The following is a 25,629-nucleotide window of genomic DNA, read 5'->3' on the forward strand; positions in this document are numbered from 1 at the left end:
GGGTATTTCCCAAATGAAAAAAATATTTGTATACGTGACAAAAACAAAAAAATTATGTAAAATGTTTTCATGGCGAGCTATCCAATTCAGCTTAATTATTGAATATTAGTTTTCTTGGTCTTCTTTTTTTTTTTTTTTTTTTTTACATAGGCGTCACCACTTATCAAGGCCGAGAGGCCACTCGGGGATAAGGGTTAAAGAGTGTAGAGTAGTCAAAAGGACAATATAGTAATCGATAGTAATGGAAGTTCAGTAAATTTGTTAACTTAAGTGGAACGGCCCATCAGAAACTTGTTCACGTTGGACTTGAAGACAACCATATTATAGACAGCTGGAGTAAAGTCCTAAGACATTGAATTAAAAATTAAAAAAACATCTTGCTTGTACAAAAAATACTCGTAGCTTAATTAGCCCCAAAAAGCAAGTGATTCTGCCTTTCGCAAAATCACAACAAACGGAAGTTTTGTAAACATGGAATATATGAAAGCCCCCAAAATTTCAGACAGTTGTAGATTGTCTGAAAATGACGTCATGTAGTTAAAAGGGAGGTAAAGGGTGCTGGTTTTCTTTTTTCCCTCCCAGACGTGCATCCGTACAGTCCTATCCTGAACGTTTGTTTAATTTTTTCCATTTTTTAATTTAATTATTTTTCTATGTTCCTGTTTTTAAATTTAAAATTTTTATTTTTATTTTTCAAGATTATGTAAGAATTATGTTATGCCGAAAGTTTCACATTCATGCAAGCAAGGAAAATATTAGAATCTTACATATAAAAAATGATGTGAAACATGCAATTTAAAAAAAAGTAGAAATATTATTTGCGATTATAAATTTTTTTGTGTGAAAATATTAAATAAACAATGCTTAATTCAATGATAATATTGGTAATTTTTCTTTTATATATATTTTTCTTTTATATATATATTTTTTCTTTATATTTTTTCTTTATATTTTTTCTTTATATTTTTTCTTTATATTTTTTCTTTATATTTTTTCTTTATATTTTTTCTTTATATTTTTTCTTTATATTTTTTCTTTATATTTTTTCTTTATATTTATTCTTTATATTTATTCTTTATATTTTCTTTATATTTATATCGAATTCATTAATACGGACTTTAGGGGCTTTTTTTTTTTTCTTAAAAATTAATTTTTTTTTTAATTGTTATAATTTACTCTGCTTTATTTTCATAAAAAGCAAATATAAATTCTTCATTTTTTTTTTTACTATTGAAAACCATAACTTTAGTAAATCTTTTTTTTGTGTAACTGAAATAATAAATTTCTACTAAGATTTAAGTAAAAATAATGGGTTAATTATATTCCGTGATCATTATTTTATAAATACTGAAATTTCATTAAAATTGGTTAATTTCCTGATTTTTGGTGAATTTTTAAATAAAGGGAGGGGTCAAAATGTTTATACATTTTGAGCATCAGCATTCATTTTGCACGTACCTACAAAGTACCTTTTATATAATCTACTATTATATAAAGGAACTTTAACAAATTAAGAACAAGGCCAGCATACACTTTGATTCTCACCTGAAGGTTTGGAATGTTTTTATTTTAATAGTTTAAAAAAATTTTTTTTAATAAGTCAACTGTTCTTTCTAGGTAAAAATTATCCCACGACCAAAGGGAAGCAACTCTTTGTTAGCGATGAGAGCGTTAGTCCCCTTTACATTGGCAATGACAACGAAAATAAACACTGAGTTACCTGAATTTTCACGAAGGTTTTCCATTCCTCTTTGCATAAATTAAAGTAAATATAGCCCACGTTACCTATCTGTACTCTTCGCAGCCATGTTGCAAAATTTATAATGACCGATTAATTAGTTCAGCAGTCGATAGGTAATGGCGAATGCTGACATGGGTTCTTTTGTTTTAAATAGCGATATGATTATTCAGAAGCTTAACCTATTGTTATAAGGGAGGTGACTCTGTTTTACTAAAATAGTTGGAAAACAAAATTTTTCTTACAATTACTCAAATGTTTTAAGAAAAATTATAATTTTGTCGTATTTCAAATTTTTTGGTTATTAAGGATATAAAACTTGGGTACTTGTACAGTTTAGTCAAGACATTAAAAAATGAAAATATCGAAAAAAAGTTTAAATTCTATGTATCCGTTATGGAATGAAGTTCTCTGAAAAAAAATTTCACTTAATTTCATCAAGTAGTTTTTTTTTTTTTTTTTTATAGCGTAAAAACAATTTGTTATGATACCGAGCAAAATGTTTGATTTTTAGGAAGAAAAGCTAGTATTAAAGATGGGAAGGGTGTCAGCGCTTTAACTGGAATTATCTACCTTTGGCTTTTCTAAAATTCAAACAAATTTTTTTTTTAATCCAAGATGGCCGCCTACAACGCGCTCTCATAAAAACGTGTTTTTCCGTTGTAAAAAAACAAAACAAAACTACTTGATGAAATTAAGTGAAATTTTTTTTTGGAGAACTTTGTTGCTCTCGACTTTCACACATCCATCTTATACTCATTCATCGGATACATACAATTTAAACTTTTTTTTTTTGATGTTTTCATTTTTTAATGTCTTGACTGAACTGTACAAGCGCCAAAACTTGGTTACATTAAATGAAGTTGAAAAGAAAATTTTTGCACAATTCTTAAAGTTAGCTTCCTTGGATGGATGGATAAATCCCTTAACCCTCCGGTGTCTTTGAAATATAGAAATATTGATCAAGTATATAATTTTTCTATTACTTCATTGTGATACCAAGCATGTGTGGACGTGTGTGAAAAAATCAGCTGGAACCGAAGGATGGCTGGCTAATGAACATATTAGCAGCAGTCGTTAAAGCATGTGTGTAAATTAGCAAGTTATGCGTGAGCTTGCATCATAAGAAAAGGAGAGAAAAATACTCCACAGGGTCGAGAGAAGCAAGTTCAGGACTGGGCAAGATGGATGTGTGAAAGTCGAGAGCAAGAAAGTGCTGAGTCAGGCCAGCATAAGTTGGCAGCGTCAGAAACTTTTAAAAATCATGTGTTGGCAAAAAGACTTTTGAAAGATAATAAAAGTTGTTGTTTTGGAAGAGCCACGAATAAATGCATTTCATTTGCACTTTTAAAAAAATGCTGAGTCGGATTTTTACTTCTTTCCTGCTTTTTCTTGTCCATTTTCGACAGTACTAGACAATGTGTGGGTTTGAGAGGTTTGAAATGTAACAACATAGTTAAAAAGTAACGGCTATGTTACATATGTTACATGTCGTCAAACAGCTCGATCTGGTAGCACCAGTATGTGTGATGGAGGCTAAAGCGAGATGGTATGAGAGAGTCAGAAAGATCCACAACATTAACACAACTAGTCCGTGGGTCGAAATGTAACGACACAGTTAAAACCACCGTCAATAATTTTCCCCACTCCCTATCTGTGCCTAAATCAAAACGTAGATACCATGAACAAAGCTTCTTTCTTAGAACTGCACGCCTGTGGAACTCTGTTCCGCTTGCCTGTTTCCCTCCCGACTTCAACCTGGATGTCTTCAAGTCCAACACAAACAAATTCCTAATGAACCGCCCCCCCCCAAGTAATGACACCTTACCAATTCTCCAATACTATTGCTACACTATCCCTTTGATTACTGTACACACAATAACCCTTATCCCTGAGTGGCCATTGGGCCTTGATAAGTGGTGAACTCCATGTAAAAAAAAAAAAAAAAAAAAAGCCACGAATAAATGCATTTAATTTGCACTTTTAAAAAAACATGCAGACTCGAATTTTTTTACTTCTTTCCTGTTTTGTTTGTTCCTTTGCGACAGTACCAGACAGCGTGTGGGTCCGAAAGGTTTTGAAGTGTAACAGCACAGTTAAAAAGTAAAGACCACATTGCAACTGTTGATTGGCAGACCGTGAAGAAAAAAGAAATAGAAAAATTTAAAGCATACGGAAAAATAAAAATAGAAGAAAATTTGTATGGTGTACATTTTCGTGACAAAAAGAAAATATACACAGAAAATTACGTAAATTGATCAAGTAGTTATATTTTTAAATAAGAAAATTAAATTTTGTGGTTAAACTATGAGCAACGATCTCGAAAATTTAAATTGAGAAAAGAAAATCTTTGGCATCGTAATTGGCTTTTTAAATGTTTTTAATGCTTTCATATCTGAGGTGTCTTTAAAATAAAGAAATATTGATCCTTGGCTTAATGTTGACAGGGAATATGAATCGGAACAGATACATTGAGTGCATTGTCAAGGTTGCCGCAAAAAAGGTGGGCTCTCTCTACCATGCTAGAAAGCTACTTACGAGGCCACCATTCGCCCATGTATGGAGTATTGTTGCCACATTTGGGTTCGTGCATCTACTACTAGTCTCTCTCTCCCTCTCTCTTAGACAGGGTTCAAAAGAGAGTCAGTAACCTAATAGGTCCTGCACTATTAGCTAGACTTCAACCTCTGTCGCATCAATGAAATGTTGCATCCCTCTGCCTGTTTTAGAAGTATTTAATAGTAGATTCTCCGACAAACTACAAGCTCTAATACCACCTCGATGTAAATAGCCCTGACAAACCCGACAAGCAGCAAAATCCCACCCCTACACAGTAGAAATCCCTAGATGTAAGAAAGCCTTCTACTCTAATACTTTCTTCCCTAGGACTGCAAGACTTTGGGATTCCCTTCTGGGTTCCTGTATCCCCGACTGCACTGACATGCAAAAGTTCAAGTGTAATGTAAACAAACATCTTGCTGCTCAACTCCCCACATAGTACCCTTACAAATTATGTCCTAGATAGTAGCCCCCTACATCAAAGTGACACTGTTTCTTGTTTGGGGTGAAAATATCTTTAGTTGACCTTTGACAACTAAAAATGTTTGTTTATTAGCCAAATAGAAAAGTTACTAGCCAAACCCACATGATTTTTAGAATATGACGTCTTCGTTCTGTGACGAGTATGTACAGGATAAAGAGTTTTCTGTTTTTTTATTTTTTTAAATATACAACAAATTTTATGATGATACTTGAAGGTATAGACATTCTAATTTCTTCAGATATTTTTAAAACAGCCTTTGTTAAAAAAATATTGTTCAACGTTTTATTGTTTAAATAATTTGACTTGGCTCGTTTTAGTAAAATGTCATAAGTTGAAAAGATATTTTTTTTTATTAAAAAGTCAGACGTTGAAAAGATATTTTTTTTATTAAAAAGTCAGAAGTTGAAAAGATATTTTTCACTCAGTAGTGAGCTTTGGAAGATTGTCAGGGAAAGAAATACAATCGCCAACAGATAAGCGTTTCATTATTTCTTGTTGCCACTTTGAAAAATCACTTGCAAATGCGACTGTTTCACTCGCAATGTAGAGCCCTGATATAATTTTTGTTATTGCTTCATTGTTTGTGGAGAAAAACGAAATGGACAAATTCCAAACATAATATTTTGAATTTGTTTATTTTGTTTTGACACATTTTACTGGTGAGAAGTCATGAAATGGATTTCTCTGAAAATAAATAAAAGTATTTATTCAGACATCCCTACGAAAAAATAAAAATAGAGAAAAATCTGTTTGTACATACTCATGACAGAAAGAAAATATCATATTCAAAAAATCATGTAAATTGATCAAGTAGTTTTATTTTTAAAATAAAAAAAATTAAATTTTATGGCTAAACCATGAACAATGATCTTGCAACGCCATCTTGAAAATAGTCCAAAGAAACAAGGGAAATAACTCCAAATCGAGATTTTAGAAAATTATTCAACATTTTTTTTATAAGGGATTCACAAGTTGAGGATAAGGGTCAATAACTGTAAGATTGTAGTTTAGTAATTGTTAATCGTGTAAATTGGGTAGAATTTAGATTATTTAAGAGGACGATTCAACAAGAATTTGTTTACATTGGACTTAAAGGCTAGCATATTGTAGTCAGTCTGGAAGAAGGCCAATGGAACAGTGTTCGACAGGCGGGCAGCTCTAGGAATGAAGCTTTGTTCATGGAATCTACGTTTAGATTTAGGCACAGATAGTGGCAAAAATTGTTGATAATGATTGTAGCTAGTTGAATATTCTATTTATTTATTTTTTTTGTTAAAGTTTGGCAAGAGACGAACCATAGAATGGAGCTCAGACGAGCACTTGCCATGAAAATAAAGATAGAATAGAGACAGGCTCGCAACTTCTGTGGTAAAGAGGTTGCAGTTTTAAGAGGTTTAAATACTTTAAAAAGTATTTATGCGATTTTTGGGTTTCGTCACAGGAATGTCCGTGGTACAAAAATTTTTCTTTATTTTTCTTTTTTTAATATAAGGGAAATTCTGGGCAAGCACCAAAAATTTTTTTTTTTACACAGTGATTACCACTAATCAAGGCCCGGAAGCCACTCAGGGATAAGGGTTATTGCAAGTACATTACGTTAGTGTGGAGATTTGATGAAGTGTTTACTTAAGGGGGCGGTTCATTAGGAATTTGTTAACGTTGGACTTGAAGACATCCAAATTGTAGTCCGGTGAGAAGCAAGCAGACGGAACAGAGTTCCACAGGCATGCAGTTCTAAGAAAGAAGCTTTGTTCATGGAATCCATGTTTTTTTGATCTAGGCACAGATAAAGAGTGGAGGAAAATTTTCACAGCGGATTCAGCTAGATGGGTGATTTTTGTGAAAGATTGGCGAGGGGGGACCAGAGATTGGAGTTCAGACGAGCACCTGCCATGGAAATAACGATAAAACAAGGATAGGCTTGCAACGTCTCTTCTGTGGGAGAGCGGTTGCAGGGTAGAGAAAAGGGCATCCCCTACTAAACCACTAAGTCTATTATGTACTCTGTCAAGGCAGGATAGGCTGTTTTTAGCAGCTCCTGCCCAGATATGGCAGCAGTATTCCATCCTTGGACGTACTTGGCTTTTATATAGATAGAGAATTGCATCAGTAGTGAGATATCTTCTGGAGCGGTAGAAGGATCCCACCATCTTTCCAGTGACCTTGGCAACAGACTTGATGTACGTGTTCCATTTCAGATCAGGAGTAAAGGTCAAGCCCAGAAGCTTGTCAAAACACGGGGCCTCACCCAGCCGAGAGCCATCCATCACAATTGATGCCAGATGGGGATCAGAGCGTTGATGATGTAAGTATAGGAGTTTGGTTTTGGATGCATTAAAGGTAACCAGCCACGTCTTCCCCCACTGAACCACGCGCTCGAGATCAGAGGAGAGAGAATCAGAGAGAACTTTGTCATGTACAGCCTTTGATGTGTTGCCGTAGATGGTCGTGTCATCAGCATAGATGTCAACGAATGATTTAAGTATGTGTTTAGGGAGGTCATTGATGTAGATCAGGAAGAAAGTTGGGCCCAGGATTGACCCCTGAGGGACTCCAGCATTTATATTGCAGGCCTCCGATTTTTGTCCATCTACCACTACTCTTATGAGCCTATCGGAGAGAAATGGTTTAATGGTTGAGAAAACATTTCCAGTTATACCGTAGCTGGAAATCTTGTGAAGTAGACCCTTATGCCATACCTTGTCGAAGGCCTTTGATAAGTCAAGAGCAATTGCCCTAGAAAGGAAGCCTTTGTCAAGAGATTCACTAATCCTGTGGGATATAACCGTCAGCACATCTGCGGTAGATCTTGCAGAGCGGAAACCATATTGTGTGTCACTAAGAAGGTGGTTGACTATTTCTCTATTGTTGTTTTAGCGTAACTTTTAAAATTTGGTACCAAAAGACAATTTTCATGTAAATTAAATTTTTTTTATTTTCTTTTTTCCAAGTTTTTTTTAATTTTGTGTTTTCATTTCTTTCAGTTGGTTCCTGAACATGTCGTGATGACTCCCGAAGAAAAGCACGAATTGTTACAAAGATAGTATCCTTTCTAAGAATTATTAGTTGTTTTCCAGAATTCTCCTACATCTAAAATGAAAAGAACCACTTGAAGATTGATGAAGATGCCCAGGAGATCAGTTGAAGACTTGGTTACACACCATCAAAGCCAAAGTCGAACTTAACTCTGGTTCACGGTTTTCACCATTGCTCTTGAACTTGGCTGCCTATAACTATCTTAGCTGCTGCAGACCATCGTGCGTGGTCTATGTTCATTTGGCTGGTGCTACCAGATCAGGCTGTCTAAAGATATTGGCTTCCTGAGAAAAGTAGTCTGCTTTTTTTTTTTTTAAATTTTTTTTCAATTTTCTTTCAGAAAGCTGTTGAAAAAATATAGGATACTCTCAGCTGTGAGCAATTTTTTAGCACAGGAGAGCGAGCTCACCTTCTTTGCAGCAGTCTTGGCAATGTTCTTAATGTATTTGTTCGAATTCATATTGCTTGTGAAGAAGTTTGAAGAATGGGGCTCTCAGGTACGATGTTATTTGTCATGGCAGAGAAGGATTTTTTGTAGTTGTAAAAGGAAAGAAGTTTAGTTTTAGTAGCATCAAATGTTGCCACGTCTTTTTTTTTCTTTCTTTCACTTTTTCTTTTTTTCTCTCATTTTCTTTTTTCTTTCACTTTTCCTTTCTCTTTTTTCTTTTTTCTTCTCTTTTTTCTTTCTTTTTCTTTCTTTCACTTTTCCTTTTTTCTTTCTTTCACTTTTCCTTTTTTCTTTCTTTCACTTTTCCTTTTTTCTTTCTTTCACTTTTCCTTTTTTCTTTCTTTCACTTTTCCTTTTTTCTTTCTTTCACTTTTCCTTTTTTCTTTCTTTCACTTTTCCTTTCTCTTTTTCTTTCTTTCACTTTTCCTTCTCTTTTTCTTTCTTTCACTTTTTCTTTTTTTTCTCTCATTTTCTTTTTTCTTTCTTTCACTTTTCTTTTCTCTTTTTTCTTTTTTTCTTCTCTTTTTCTTTTTTTTCTTCTCTTTTTCTTTTTTCTTTCTTTAACCTTTCCTGTTTTCTTTCTTTCACTTTTCTTTTTCTTTCTTTCACTTTTCTTTTTCTTTCTTTCACTTTTCTTTTTCTTTCTTTCACTTTTCTTTCTCTTTTTCTTTCTTTCACTTTTCTTTCTCTTTTTCTTTCTTTCACTTTTCCTTCTCTTTTTCTTTCTTTCACTTTTCCTTCTCTTTTTCTTTCTTTCACTTTTCCTTCTCTTTTTCTTTCTTTCACTTCTCTTTTTCTTTCTTTCACTTTTCCTTTTTTTTCTTTCACTTTTCTTTCTCTTTTTCTTTCTTTCACTTTTCTTTCTCTTTCTTTCTTTCACTTTTCTTTCTCTTTTTCTTTCTTTCACTTTTCCTTCTCTTTTTCTTTCTTTCACTTCTCTTTTTCTTTCTTTCACTTTTCCTTTTTTTCTTTCTTTCACTTTTCCTTCTCTTTTTCTTTCTTTCAGTTTTCCTCTTTTCCTTTTTCACTTTTTCTCTCATTTTCTTTTTTCTTTCTTTCATTTTTCCTTTCTCTTTTTTCTTCTCTTTTTCTTTTTTCTTTCTTTTTTCTTTCTTTCACTTTTCCTTTTTTCTTTCTTTCACTTTTTCTTTCTTTCACTTTTCTTTTTCTTTCTTTCACTTTTCCTTCTCTTTTTCTTTCTTTCACTTTTCCTTTTTTTTTCTTTCACTTTTCCTTCTCTTTTTCTTTCTTTCACTTTTCCTTCTCTTTTTCTTTCTTTCACTTTTTCACTTTTATTTTATTTCACTTTTTCACTTTTACTTTCTTTCACTTTTTCACTTTTTCTTTCTTTCACTTTTTCACTTTTTCTTTCTTTCACTTTTCCTTCACTTTTTCTTTCTTTCACTTTTCCTTCACTTTTTCTTTCTTTCACTTTTTCACTTTTTATTTCTTTCAATTTCTTTCACTTCTTTTCCTTCCACTTTTTCTCTCAAACTAAAATCCATATTGCAGCATGGAATTGTTCTTGTTGCATTGCCTTCTTTACAATCGATTTTTTTTTTTTTACCTTGACCAAATTTTAGCAAATTAAAAGAATCTCAACTACCTCGTATCCAGCAAGGCGATCCGGTTTCCCGATATTTTGGTTTAAAAAGAGGACAGGTAAGTCAACCTTTCCACTTGTTATAACTTTTTTTTTTTTTTTTGTTCACTGCCTGAAGATATTGGTTTCCTTAAAAAAGTAACTAGCCAAACTCATATGATTTTTAGAATATGACATCTTTGTTCTGTGACGAGTATGTTTTTTTTTAATAAGTTTAATTTTTTTTTCAACAAATTTTATGTTGATACTTGAAGGTATAAGCATTCTGATTTCTTCAGATATTTTTTTTAAACAGCCTTCGTTAAAAAAAAACAAAACATTGTTCTATTAAACTTTTATTGATTAAATAATTTAACTTTTTTCGTTTCATTAAAAAAAAAAGTTGAAAAGATGTTTTCACTCAATAATGAGCTTTGGAAGATTGTCAATGAAAGAAATACAATCGCCAAAAGATAAGCGTTTCATTATTTTGAAAAATCACTCACAAATACGACTGTTTCAATCGCAATGTAGAACCCTGTTTCTCTTCCCCTATTATCAGCCTGTCTGAAAGTACTGGCTTCCTGTTCTAAACTACACCAAACATTGATATCATGGTCTTTTTTCCTTTCTTTTTGTAAAATTCAAATTATGCTCTGCAGAGCCAAAAAAACAATTGTCCTCTACAAAACAACCAAACCAAACACCATGAATATTTAAAAATATAAAGAACTTGAAGCATAAAAACTTTTACCAAAATGACCTGATTTGGCATTAAATAACTTGAAAAAAAGGTTGATATGCTATAAAACAAAACCACCAAATTAAACCAATTATCTTCTATCAGTTTAAAACTGGAGTTTTATCTCCAACACCTTTCCAAGCTCATGTTCTCCTTCCTGTCTTATGTTTATATTATTTTCTATCGCATTTTGAACATATCTCTCCTCGTTTTTCTTTCAGACAAAATTTTTTTTCATTGAATTATTTATATTTTTTTTATTTCACATTAATGTTTTTTCATTTTTCAAATGAAGGTAATTCAGTCATTTGTTAATCAAGAGTTATCTCCCCTTGTTACTTTATTCAAGATCGAAAATCTGTTTATTCGACCGCAAGGGAGATAACCTAAAAACAAAACGACCATTGTAGTTATATGTTGTGTAGCGTAGTTGGAGAGGGACATAAACAAAAATAATTCTGAGAAACAAATAAAAAAATGTTTATTTTTTTTGTTAAAAAAAAAACAATTTTTTCTAAGGAAAAAAGTAAATATAGGATGGTCACTAGAAAAGTGAGAAATTTGAGATTCTAAATTTTATTGCTCGATTACATCTCTAGGTGTGTCAGAAACTGACCTTACGAATGCATGAAAAATATTGAATAATTCGACCCCCTGTCTTTCCAAGCTTATAACTACTCGAAAAATGTAATTCAAACCCTAATTTTTTTTCAATTAAAGGAACAAGGACCAAGGTTTCATTTAAAAAAAAAAACAAAAAAAAACGTGATAAAAAAAAAAATGTTTTAAACTTCAGACTTTCCAGGTAAATTTCTAAAAAAAACACTTTTTTTTTTTTAAATTTGAATATATTATTTATTGATCTATCTTCAATTTGTGATATATAAAACTTTGGTGAGTAAATTAATTATTTACTTTTTAATAGACATTTCAAAATGGGGGCATGAATTAAAAAATAAAAAATTTGTCTAAAATATTATATTCGGTTTATTGGAAAGAGCATAAAATTTCACATTGACCCTGAAAATATCGTAAAAATAGAATCAATAGAAAAATTTTGATAGATTTTTAAAGTTTAAAAATTGAAAAATATTGAACTCGTAAAATTCAATTAATTTCATTTCTGTTTTTAAAAAAAAAAAAAAATTCTATTTCTTTGTATACAACTTTAATAGTTTATTTTGGAAGTATAATCCATAAAGAAAATAAACAACCTACTTTTAAAAGAGAAATTACGAGTTTTTTATATTTTATTCGCAGTTTTGTGTTAGGGGTGTCAAAAATTCCCCCCAAATTCTGATACACCTATCACATCTCTGATTTGAGACCTGCATGGATGGAGGCGTCAGAAAATTTTTTCACTTTTGTTAAATTAAATTACGGTTTGACAAAATTTCCCGCTTTTCTAGCGATTTCCCTGTATATTAGGTACGGCTAATTCTAATGCCTGCTTCGATATAAGGCCTGGTTTTGAACGCCAGTTAATCATAATATTTTTAAAATTTTCGGTTACTTTTTGATTGTTTAAAAGATTACAGTTTAAAGTTAATTTCTCAAAGAAAAAATAGCATGTGGAATAAAAAAATTCATGGAATAATTTTATCTAAAATCTGAAAAATCGTATATTTCACGTAAAAATTCGTCATGACAAAGATCGTGTTTACATTTTTCTGGCAAGAGAAATATAAGTTTTCTGGAATTATTTCCAATTGAGAAATTAAGTTAAAGTCTTAAAATAATGAATTAATACAATAAATGAACTTTTGCTAAAAAGGGTAATAATTATCCAAAAACAATGGCCATGGTAGCAACAAACTTGGTTTCATTTCCCAAAAAAGTCATGGCAGCAACAATTCAAGATGTATGGAAGCACATTCATGACATAATTTCATTTTCATATAACAATGTTCCGGTTCCAGCAAAAAGGACAGGTTCCCTTTTTCTTTTCAAGAATGGGCATCTGTAGTTACCGACATGGAACGTTTGTATAAATTTTTCCATTTTTTAATTTAATTATTTTTGTATGTTCCGGTTTTAAATTATTATTTTTTTTTTTTTAATTATTGTTCGAGATTATATAAAAAATATGTTACGCCGAAAGTTTCACATTCTTGCGAGCAAGGAAATTATTAAAATCTTGCATATAAAAATTATGCAAAACCTGTAATTTAAAATAAAAAGTAGAAATATTTTTTTCAATTATAATTTTCTTTTGTGAAAATATTAAATAAACAATGCTTAATTCAATTGTAATATCGGTAGTTCGAGAAATTGATTTTTCTTCGAGTTTTATCGAATTCATTAATTCGGACTTTAGGTGCTTCTTTCGTAATGTTCCTATAAAAATTATTTTATTTTTATTGTTACAAATTACGATGCTTTATTTATATAAAAAAAGCAAAAATAAATTCTTGCGTTTTTTATTTATTGCTGAAAACCATAACTTTAGTAGAGGTATTTTTTGTTTAAACAAAATAATACAGTTCCACTAAGATTTAAATAAAAATAAATAGTTAATTATATTCTGCGATCATTATTTGATAAATACTGAAATTTTATTGAAATTTGTTAATTTCCTGATTTTTGGTGAATTTTAAAGTAAAGGGAGGGGTCAAAATGTTTATACATTTTGAGTGTCAGCATTCATTTTGCCCGTACCTACCCTATATTGTTCTGTTATTTTATTCGAAAGACAAAGGATACCCCCTGTAGGGGAAGCTATGCATGTAATTGTGAGGCAAGGGTTGCGCAATCTCCAACCACACTTCTCCTGAATCGCCACTGCTTGAGTTCAGTGGAAAGGAGAAGTTCCCGGACGACTGGAAACAATGCCGAGATAAGTGGAGAGCTTATACAGCACCTGGAAGTCCCAAATAGTCACCCATTTAGTACTGACCAGGTTCAACGTTGCTTAACTTTGGTGATCTGACGGGAACCGGTATATCAAACATTATTATGCTGTGATATATGAATCACCTACATGCTAAGATCAAGTGATCCCTATTTATATATATAAATCGTTCGTCCATTTGCACTTTTGGAAATTTTGCACAAACATTAGTCATGGTGAAAGTAGATTTTTGCCAGAACGGATTTTCTGGGATAACACTGGTTGCCAATGCCCCCTCCCCAACCCAGGAGCCATTATTATAGCTATAAAATAACCTCCAAATCGTTCATCTGTTCGTTTGCTTGCATTTTTCTAATTAACCACTCCTTGAATTTTTTTTTGAAATTTTGTATAAATATTAGCCATGGTGAAAGTAAAATTTTACCAGAACGGATTTATCCCCTTGTGGGGGGGGGGGGGGGAACCCTACGTGCTCGGCTAGTTTACTTTTGGAATCACTGTTGGGTTCAATATAATAATAAATAATCAAGTCTATGATGAATAAATATGGAATCTACGTAAATTAAAATGTTATATTTCAGCATATTTTATGACCGGGTAACACCGAGTGGCCTGCTAGTTTAAAACGTTAAGCATGATGGATAGATATAATAATGAAAGAAATATCAATTTTCCGACCAAATTGAGTGGAGAGTTGTATTTGAGAAAGAGGTGATAGATATCTTGAAAATTAAAATAGAAACCAACTAGCAAGGGCGAAAGGGACCCGGCTTTGTCCAGGCGTAAAATACACTTAAATATGATATTTTAATTTGCCCAGATTTCGTATATATTATTATAGAGTCGTGATTTCAAAAGTATTTAGGTGCCATCAGCTAGAATTGAAACCTCAACTGTAGCATTCAAAGCTTGTGATGTTACCACTGTACCAACGTGACACGTAGATAAACCGATTAAAAATAAACTAAGATAAATGTACAAAATGTTTAATGATTTTTTCAATTTTAACCCATTTTTGATGCCTTAAATACTGTTTTAATCGGCTAAAGACTCCCCCGCCGCCCCACAAAAACAAAAAAAAACAAAAAACAAAAAAACAAAAAACAAAATTGTCTGTAAAAAATCCAATCATTTGAGGCCCCTAGTGCCGCTCAGTGCCTTTTTGTTTCAGAGGAGATAAAGTTTGAAAATATAGAAACAGACAGACATATAGTTGTTTATATATAAGATGATAAAATATGACACCATACCTTAATTGAACACACTATATTGGTGAATACTTCTTTAATTGAAAAATATTTAATTTTTTAATATTTTATCTCATTAATTTACCATTGCTTTGTATGGTTCCGTATCATAAAATGTCTTAAAGCAAATTGCATTGGCATCATATTGAAAAAAAGAAAGATTCAACTAAGATATTATACATAATGCTTTAAGCAAACTACACACACACACATATATATATATATATATATATATATATATCCCTAAAACCTCTGGACTTAATGGAGAGGAGACTAAAACTTGCTGCTATGATTTCAACTGATCTAAAATAACAGCAAGGGGAGACTTGATTCCAAATATTTATCACATGTTATACCTCCCTTCTTTTGGAAATAAATACGATTATGAATAGAATATCTCCAGTATCAAATAATCCTTGTACAATGTGAAATTACTTCATGTATGAAAACCAAAGAGGGGAGATATAACATATGAGAAATATTTGGAATCAAGTCTCCCCTTGATGTTATTTCAGATCATTGGAAACCATAGCAGCAAGTTTTAGTCCCCCCTCCATCAAGGCCAGAGGTTTTGGGAGAAATATATAAGATATTTTGTAATTCATATGTAAAACTAGGAACAACAAAAAAAAACATGTATACCATAAAAAACTTTTTCATTACTTTTTGTTTTGTCTTTTCATGGGGGCAAAGCAGGGGAGTTTGCAGACTTACACCAAAGTTTAATATTGTCCCCCCCCCCCAAACCCCCCCCCCAAAAAACTGAAAACAAAAAACAATAAACAAAACAAAAATCAATAAGCAAAACAAAGAAAAACTACAAAAACAAAAAAACTAAAAAAATTCCTGCCAACATGAAAGCCATTGTCATCAAGTCAGGATAAGAACTGCTTAAAATATTAGGACAGATTATGAGTTAATCTTTTTGGATGAATATTGAATAACTCAGACTTTTTTTTTTTAATAATTCTTTTGTTACGTTTGACCTTAAAATCACAATCTATCTTTTAATTCTGTTCCCCTAAAAAAACCCTGACAAAATATTAAAAATTACATAGTATCTGCAGTACAAATAAAATCTCCTCGGTCTGGCTAACCCACACTGGCTCTTAAGGAGAATAGTGCACCTTATTCAAATAATGTTACCTCAAATAACAGCTCGAAGCTGGATGCTCCACCAGACTAGATAAATTCTTGTCCTGGAATCAATGGCTTATATGATTAGAGATTAAGAACGATTAATATTTAATGCAGAAACAAGCACACTTCCAAGTCAACGGGCTACAACTTTTTTCACGTTTTTACGGGCTAAACAGTTTATATTGTGATGGGATGATTCCAAAATCTTTCCCAATTCCAATACAGTTACTGATTCTGATTCTTTATAAATCTCTATTTAAACAATTATATATAATGAGAGTGAGAGAGGAACTGAATGCCTGCTAGGCAGTATTCTCAAGTGCTGAATGTCTCTGTAAAAGGGGATTTGTCAGGACAACCCGGTGTTACATGAAAGGGCTGTCCCCTTCTCATGTAAGTAAGACGACATACTAGATAAGTGAAAATGATATAAGGATCAGGCTAGAATCGAACCCTGTAGGCAAGTGTTAAAGATAATGAAAAATGGAATGTTAAGAATTCAGTCCATTGTTAATTCTATTAGAAATAGTTAAATATTGTTAATTCTATTAGAAATAGTTAAATATTGTTAATTCTATTAGAAATAGTTAAATATTGTTAATTCTATTAGAAATAGTTAAATATTGTTAATTCTATTAGAAATAGTTAAATATTGTTAATTCTATTAGAAATAGTTAAATATTGTTAATTCTATTAGAAATAGTTAAATATTGTTAATTCTATTAGAAATAGTTAAATATTGTTAATTCTATTAGAAATAGTTAAATATTGTTAATTCTATTAGAAATAGTTAAATATTGTTAATTCTATTAGAAATAGTTAAATATTGTTAATTCTATTAGAAATAGTTAAATATTGTTAATTCTATTAGAAATAGTTAAATATTGTTAATTCTATTAGAAATAGTTAAATATTGTTAATTCTATTAGAAATAGTTAAATATTGTTAATTCTATTAGAAATAGTTAAATATTGTTAATTCTATTAGAAATAGTTAAATATTGTTAATTCTATTAGAAATAGTTAAATATTGTTAATTCTATTAGAAATAGTTAAATATTGTTAATTCTATTAGAAATAGTTAAATATTGTTAATTCTATTAGAAATAGTTAAATATTGTTAATTCTATTAGAAATAGTTAAATATTGTTAATTCTATTAGAAATAGTTAAATATTGTTAATTCTATTAGAAATAGTTAAATATTGTTAATTCTATTAGAAATAGTTAAATATTGTTAATTCTATTAGAAATAGTTAAATATTGTTAATTCTATTAGAAATAGTTAAATATTGTTAATTCTATTAGAAATAGTTAAATATTGTTAATTCTATTAGAAATAGTTAAATATTGTTAATTCTATTAGAAATAGTTAAATATTGTTAATTCTATTAGAAATAGTTAAATATTGTTAATTCTATTAGAAATAGTTAAATATTGTTAATTCTATTAGAAATAGTTAAATATTGTTAATTCTATTAGAAATAGTTAAATATTGTTAATTCTATTAGAAATAGTTAAATATTGTTAATTCTATTAGAAATAGTTAAATATTGTTAATTCTATTAGAAATAGTTAAATATTGTTAATTCTATTAGAAATAGTTAAATATTGTTAATTCTATTAGAAATAGTTAAATATTGTTAATTCTATTAGAAATAGTTAAATATTGTTAATTCTATTAGAAATAGTTAAATATTGTTAATTCTATTAGAAATAGTTAAATATTGTTAATTCTATTAGAAATAGTTAAATATTGTTAATTCTATTAGAAATAGTTAAATATTGTTAATTCTATTAGAAATAGTTAAATATTGTTAATTCTATTAGAAATAGTTAAATATTGTTAATTCTATTAGAAATAGTTAAATATTGTTAATTCTATTAGAAATAGTTAAATATTGTTAATTCTATTAGAAATAGTTAAATATTGTTAATTCTATTAGAAATAGTTAAATATTGTTAATTCTATTAGAAATAGTTAAATATTGTTAATTCTATTAGAAATAGTTAAATATTGTTAATTCTATTAGAAATAGTTAAATATTGTTAATTCTATTAGAAATAGTTAAATATTGTTAATTCTATTAGAAATAGTTAAATATTGTTAATTCTATTAGAAATAGTTAAATATTGTTAATTCTATTAGAAATAGTTAAATATTGTTAATTCTATTAGAAATAGTTAAATATTGTTAATTCTATTAGAAATAGTTAAATATTGTTAATTCTATTAGAAATAGTTAAATATTGTTAATTCTATTAGAAATAGTTAAATATTGTTAATTCTATTAGAAATAGTTAAATATTGTTAATTCTATTAGAAATAGTTAAATATTGTTAATTCTATTAGAAATAGTTAAATATTGTTAATTCTATTAGAAATAGTTAAATATTGTTAATTCTATTAGAAATAGTTAAATATTGTTAATTCTATTAGAAATAGTTAAATATTGTTAATTCTATTAGAAATAGTTAAATATTGTTAATTCTATTAGAAATAGTTAAATATTGTTAATTCTATTAGAAATAGTTAAATATTGTTAATTCTATTAGAAATAGTTAAATATTGTTAATTCTATTAGAAATAGTTAAATATTGTTAATTCTATTAGAAATAGTTAAATATTGTTAATTCTATTAGAAATAGTTAAATATTGTTAATTCTATTAGAAATAGTTAAATATTGTTAATTCTATTAGAAATAGTTAAATATTGTTAATTCTATTAGAAATAGTTAAATATTGTTAATTCTATTAGAAATAGTTAAATATTGTTAATTCTATTAGAAATAGTTAAATATTGTTAATTCTATTAGAAATAGTTAAATATTGTTAATTCTATTAGAAATAGTTAAATATTGTTAATTCTATTAGAAATAGTTAAATATTGTTAATTCTATTAGAAATAGTTAAATATTGTTAATTCTATTAGAAATAGTTAAATATTATAAATTCTATTAGAAATAGTTAAATATTGTTAATTCTATTAGAAATAGTTAAATATTGTTAATTCTATTAGAAATAGTTAAATATTGTTAAATCTATTAGAAATAGTTAAATATTGTTAATTCTATTAGAAATAGTTAAATATTGTTAATTCTATTAGAAATAGTTAAATATTGTTAATTCTATTAGAAATAGTTAAATATTGTTAATTCTATTAGAAATAGTTAAATATTGTTAATTCTATTAGAAATAGTTAAATATTGTTAATATTATTAGAAATAGTTAAATATTGTTAATTCTATTAGAAATAATTAAATATTGTTAATTCTATTAGAAATAGTTAAATATTGTTAATTCTATTAGAAATAGTTAAATATTATAAATTCTATTAGAAATAGTTAAATATTGTTAATTCTATTAGAAATAGTTAAATATTGTTAATTCTATTAGAAATAGTTAAATATTGTTAATTCTATTAGAAATAGTTAAATATTGTTAATTCTATTAGAAATAGTTAAATATTGTTAATTCTATTAGAAATAGTTAAATATTGTTAATTCTATTAGAAATAGTTAAATATTGTTAATTCTATTAGAAATAGTTAAATATTGTTAATTCTATTAGAAATAGTTAAATATTATAAATTCTATTAGAAATAGTTAAATATTGTTAATTCTATTAGAAATAGTTAAATATTGTTAAATCTATTAGAAATAGTTAAATATTGTTAATTCTATTAGAAATAGTTAAATATTGTTAATTCTATTAGAAATAGTTAAATATTGTTAATTCTATTAGAAATAGTTAAATATTGTTAATTCTATTAGAAATAGTTAAATATTATAAATTCTATTAGAAATAGTTAAATATTGTTAATTCTATTAGAAATAGTTAAATATTGTTAATTCTATTAGAAATAGTTAAATATTGTTAAATCTATTAGAAATAGTTAAATATTGTTAATTCTATTAGAAATAGTTAAATATTGTTAATTCTATTAGAAATAGTTAAATATTGTTAATTCTATTAGAAATAGTTAAATATTGTTAATTCTATTAGAAATAGTTAAATATTGTTAATTCTATTAGAAATAGTTAAATATTATAAATTCTATTAGAAATAGTTAAATATTGTTAATTCTATTAGAAATAGTTAAATATTGTTAATTCTATTAGAAATAGTTAAATATTGTTAAATCTATTAGAAATAGTTAAATATTGTTAATTCTATTAGAAATAGTTAAATATTGTTAATTCTATTAGAAATAGTTAAATATTGTTAATTCTATTAGAAATAGTTAAATATTGTTAATTCTATTAGAAATAGTTAAATATTGTTAATTCTATTAGAAATAGTTAAATATTGTTAATTCTATTAGAAATAGTTAAATATTGTTAATTCTATTAGAAATAGTTAAATATTGTTAATTCTATTAGAAATAGTTAAATATTGTTAATTCTATTAGAAATAGTTAAATATTGTTAATTCTATTAGAAATAGTTAAATATTGTTAATTCTATTAGAAATAGTTAAATATTGTTAATTCTATTAGAAATAGTTAAATATTGTTAATTCTATTAGAAATAGTTAAATATTGTTAATTCTATTAGAAATAGTTAAATATTGTTAATTCTATTAGAAATAGTTAAATATTATAAATTCTATTAGAAATAGTTAAATATTGTTAATTCTATTAGAAATAGTTAAATATTGTTAATTCTATTAGAAATAGTTAAATATTGTTAAATCTATTAGAAATAGTTAAATATTGTTAATTCTATTAGAAATAGTTAAATATTGTTAATTCTATTAGAAATAGTTAAATATTGTTAATTCTATTAGAAATAGTTAAATATTGTTAATTCTATTAGAAATAGTTAAATATTGTTAATTCTATTAGAAATAGTTAAATATTGTTAATATTATTAGAAATAGTTAAATATTGTTAATTCTATTAGAAATAATTAAATATTGTTAATTCTATTAGAAATAGTTAAATATTGTTAATTCTATTAGAAATAGTTAAATATTGTTAATTCTATTAGAAATAGTTAAATATTGTTAATTCTATTAGAAATAGTTAAATATTGTTAATTCTATTAGAAATAGTTAAATATTGTTAATTCTATTAGAAATAGTTAAATATTGTTAATTCTATTAGAAATAGTTAAATATTGTTAATTCTATTAGAAATAGTTAAATATTGTTAATTCTATTAGAAATAGTTAAATATTGTTAATTCTATTAGAAATAGTTAAATATTGTTAATTCTATTAGAAATAGTTAAATATTATAAATTCTATTAGAAATAGTTAAATATTGTTAATTCTATTAGAAATAGTTAAATATTGTTAATTCTATTAGAAATAGTTAAATATTGTTAAATCTATTAGAAATAGTTAAATATTGTTAATTCTATTAGAAATAGTTAAATATTGTTAATTCTATTAGAAATAGTTAAATATTGTTAATTCTATTAGAAATAGTTAAATATTGTTAATTCTATTAGAAATAGTTAAATATTGTTAATTCTATTAGAAATAGTTAAATATTGTTAATTCTATTAGAAATAGTTAAATATTGTTAATTCTATTAGAAATAGTTAAATATTGTTAATTCTATTAGAAATAGTTAAATATTGTTAATTCTATTAGAAATAGTTAAATATTATAAATTCTATTAGAAATAGTTAAATATTGTTAATTCTATTAGAAATAGTTAAATATTGTTAATTCTAATAGAAATAGTTAAATATTGTTAATTCTATTAGAAATAGTTAAATATTGTTAATTCTATTAGAAATAGTTAAATATTGTTAATTCTATTAGAAATAGTTAAATATTGTTAATTCTATTAGAAATAGTTAAATATTATAAATTCTATTAGAAATAGTTAAATATTGTTAATTCTATTAGAAATAGTTAAATATTGTTAATTCTATTAGAAATAGTTAAATATTGTTAATTATATTAGAAATAGTTAAATATTGTTAATTCTATTAGAAATAGTTAAATATTGTTAATTCTATTAGAAATAGTTAAATATTGTTAATTCTATTAGAAATAGTTAAATATTGTTAATTCTATTAGAAATAGTTAAATATTGTTTATTCTATTAGAAATAGTTAAATATTGTTAATTCTATTAGAAATAGTTAAATATTGTTAATTCTATTAGAAATAGTTAAATATTGTTAATTCTAATAGAAATAGTTAAATATTGTTAATTCTATTAGAAATAGTTAAATATTGTTAATTCTATTAGAAATAGTTAAATATTGTTAATTCTATTAGAAATAGTTAAATATTGTTAATTCTATTAGAAATAGTTAAATATTGTTAATTCTATTAGAAATAGTTAAATATTGTTAATTCTAATAGAAATAGTTAAATATTGTTAATTCTATTAGAAATAGTTAAATATTGTTAATTCTATTAGAAATAGTTAAATATTGTTAATTCTATTAGGAATAGTTAAATATTGTTAATTCTATTAGAAATAGTTAAATATTATAAATTCTATTAGAAATAGTTAAATATTGTTAATTCTATTAGAAATAGTTAAATATTGTTAATTCTAATAGAAATAGTTAAATATTGTTAATTCTATTAGAAATAGTTAAATATTGTTAATTCTATTAGAAATAGTTAAATATTGTTAATTCTATTAGAAATAGTTAAATATTGTTAATTCTATTAGAAATAGTTAAATATTATAAATTCTATTAGAAATAGTTAAATATTGTTAATTCTATTAGAAATAGTTAAATATTGTTAATTCTATTAGAAATAGTTAAATATTGTTAATTATATTAGAAATAGTTAAATATTGTTAATTCTATTAGAAATAGTTAAATATTGTTAATTCTATTAGAAATAGTTAAATATTGTTAATTCTATTAGAAATAGTTAAATATTGTTAATTCTATTAGAAATAGTTAAATATTGTTTATTCTATTAGAAATAGTTAAATATTGTTAATTCTATTAGAAATAGTTAAATATTGTTAATTCTATTAGAAATAGTTAAATATTGTTAATTCTAATAGAAATAGTTAAATATTGTTAATTCTATTAGAAATAGTTAAATATTGTAAATTCTATTAGAAATAGTTAAATATTGTTTATTCTATTAGAAATAGTTAAATATTGTTTATTCTATTAGAAATAGTTAAATATTGTTTATTCTATTAGAAATAGTTAAATATTGTTTATTCTATTAGAAATAGTTAAATATTGTAAATTCTATTAGAAATAGTTAAATATTGTTTATTCTATTAGAAATAGTTAAATATTGTTTATTCTATTAGAAATAGTTAAATATTGTAAATTCTATTAGAAATAGTTAAATATTGTTTATTCTATTAGAAATAGTTAAATATTGTTTATTCTATTAGAAATAGTTAAATATTGTTTATTCTATTAGAAATAGTTAAATATTGTTGATATTATTAGAAATAGTTAAATATTGTTAATTCTATTAGAAATAGTAAAATATTGTTGATATTATTAGAAATAGTTAAATATTGTTAATTCTATTAGAAATAGTTAAATATTGTTGATATTATTAGAAATAGTTAAATATTGTAAATTCTATTAGAAATAGTTAAATATTGTTAATTCTATTAGAAATAGTTAAATATTGTTAATTCTATTAGAAATAGTTAAATATTGTTAATTCTATTAGAAATAGTTAAATATTGTTAATTCTATTAGAAATAGTTAAATATTGTTAATTCTAATAGAAATAGTTAAATATTGTTAATTCTAATGGAAATAGTTAAATATTGTTAATTCTATTAGAAATAGTTGAATATTGTTAATTCTATTAGAAATAGTTAAATATTGTTAATTCTATTAGAAATAGTTAAATATTGTTAATTCTATTAGAAATAGTTAAATATTGTTAATTCTATTAGAAATAGTTAAATATTGTTAATTCTATTAGAAATAGTTAAATATTGTTAATTCTATTAGAAATAGTTAAATATTGTTAATTCTAATAGAAATAGTTAAATATTGTTAATTCTAATAGAAATAGTTAAATATTGTTAATTCTATTAGAAATAGTTAAATATTGTTAATTCTATTAGAAATAGTTAAATATTGTTAATTCTAATAGAAATAGTTAAATATTGTTAATTCTATAAGAAATAGTTAAATATTGTTAATTCTATAAGAAATAGTTACATATTGTTAATTCTATTAGAAATAGTTAAATATTGTTAATTCTATTAGAAATAGTAAAATATTGTTAATTCTATTAGAAATAGTTAAATATTGTTAATTCTATTAGAAATAGTTAAATATTGTTAATTCTATTAGAAATAGTTAAATATTGTTGATATAATTAGAAATAGTTAAATATTGTAAATTCTATTAGAAATAGTTAAATATTGTTTATTCTATTAGAAATAGTTAAATATTGTTAATTCTATTAGAAATAGTTAAATATTGTTAATTCTATTAGAAATAGTTAAATATTGTTAATTCTAATAGAAATAGTTAAATATTGTTAATTCTATTAGAAATAGTTAAATATTGTAAATTCTATTAGAAATAGTTAAATATTGTTTATTCTATTAGAAATAGTTAAATATTGTTTATTCTATTAGAAATAGTTAAATATTGTTTATTCTATTAGAAATAGTTAAATATTGTTTATTCTATTAGAAATAGTTAAATATTGTTTATTCTATTAGAAATAGTTAAATATTGTAAATTCTATTAGAAATAGTTAAATATTGTTTATTCTATTAGAAATAGTTAAATATTGTTTATTCTATTAGAAATAGTTAAATATTGTAAATTCTATTAGAAATAGTTAAATATTGTTTATTCTATTAGAAATAGTTAAATATTGTTTATTCTATTAGAAATAGTTAAATATTGTTTATTCTATTAGAAATAGTTAAATATTGTTGATATTATTAGAAATAGTTAAATATTGTTAATTCTATTAGAAATAGTAAAATATTGTTGATATTATTAGAAATAGTTAAATATTGTTAATTCTATTAGAAATAGTTAAATATTGTTGATATTATTAGAAATAGTTAAATATTGTAAATTCTATTAGAAATAGTTAAATATTGTTAATTCTATTAGAAATAGTTAAATATTGTTAATTCTATTAGAAATAGTTAAATATTGTTAATTCTATTAGAAATAGTTAAATATTGTTAATTCTATTAGAAATAGTTAAATATTGTTAATTCTAATAGAAATAGTTAAATATTGTTAATTCTAATGGAAATAGTTAAATATTGTTAATTCTATTAGAAATAGTTGAATATTGTTAATTCTATTAGAAATAGTTAAATATTGTTAATTCTATTAGAAATAGTTAAATATTGTTAATTCTATTAGAAATAGTTAAATATTGTTAATTCTATTAGAAATAGTTAAATATTGTTAATTCTATTAGAAATAGTTAAATATTGTTAATTCTATTAGAAATAGTTAAATATTGTTAATTCTATTAGAAATAGTTAAATATTGTTAATTCTAATAGAAATAGTTAAATATTGTTAATTCTAATAGAAATAGTTAAATATTGTTAATTCTATTAGAAATAGTTAAATATTGTTAATTCTATTAGAAATAGTTAAATATTGTTAATTCTAATAGAAATAGTTAAATATTGTTAATTCTATAAGAAATAGTTAAATATTGTTAATTCTATAAGAAATAGTTACATATTGTTAATTCTATTAGAAATAGTTAAATATTGTTAATTCTATTAGAAATAGTAAAATATTGTTAATTCTATTAGAAATAGTTAAATATTGTTAATTCTATTAGAAATAGTTAAATATTGTTAATTCTATTAGAAATAGTTAAATATTGTTAATTCTATTA

General features: G+C 25.3%; 1 protein-coding gene across 1 annotated transcript in view; it reads left to right on the forward strand.

Moving 5' to 3' along the window:
- LOC145296091 (DNA-directed RNA polymerases I, II, and III subunit RPABC1) overlaps positions 1-25,629 on the forward strand; it is a 112,744-nt gene that overhangs the window by 37,895 nt on the left and 49,220 nt on the right. Inside the window, exons 7-8 of the mRNA XM_080142231.1 lie at positions 7,766-7,824; positions 9,849-9,927. Coding sequence (XP_079998357.1) covers positions 7,766-7,824; positions 9,849-9,927 — 138 coding nt within the window. The remainder of the gene's footprint in view (positions 1-7,765; positions 7,825-9,848; positions 9,928-25,629) is intronic.

Source organism: Euprymna scolopes, chromosome 16, assembly GCF_053919585.1.
Source record: "Euprymna scolopes isolate OS-2025 chromosome 16, ASM5391958v1, whole genome shotgun sequence".
Lineage (NCBI taxonomy): Eukaryota > Metazoa > Mollusca > Cephalopoda > Sepiida > Sepiolidae > Euprymna > Euprymna scolopes.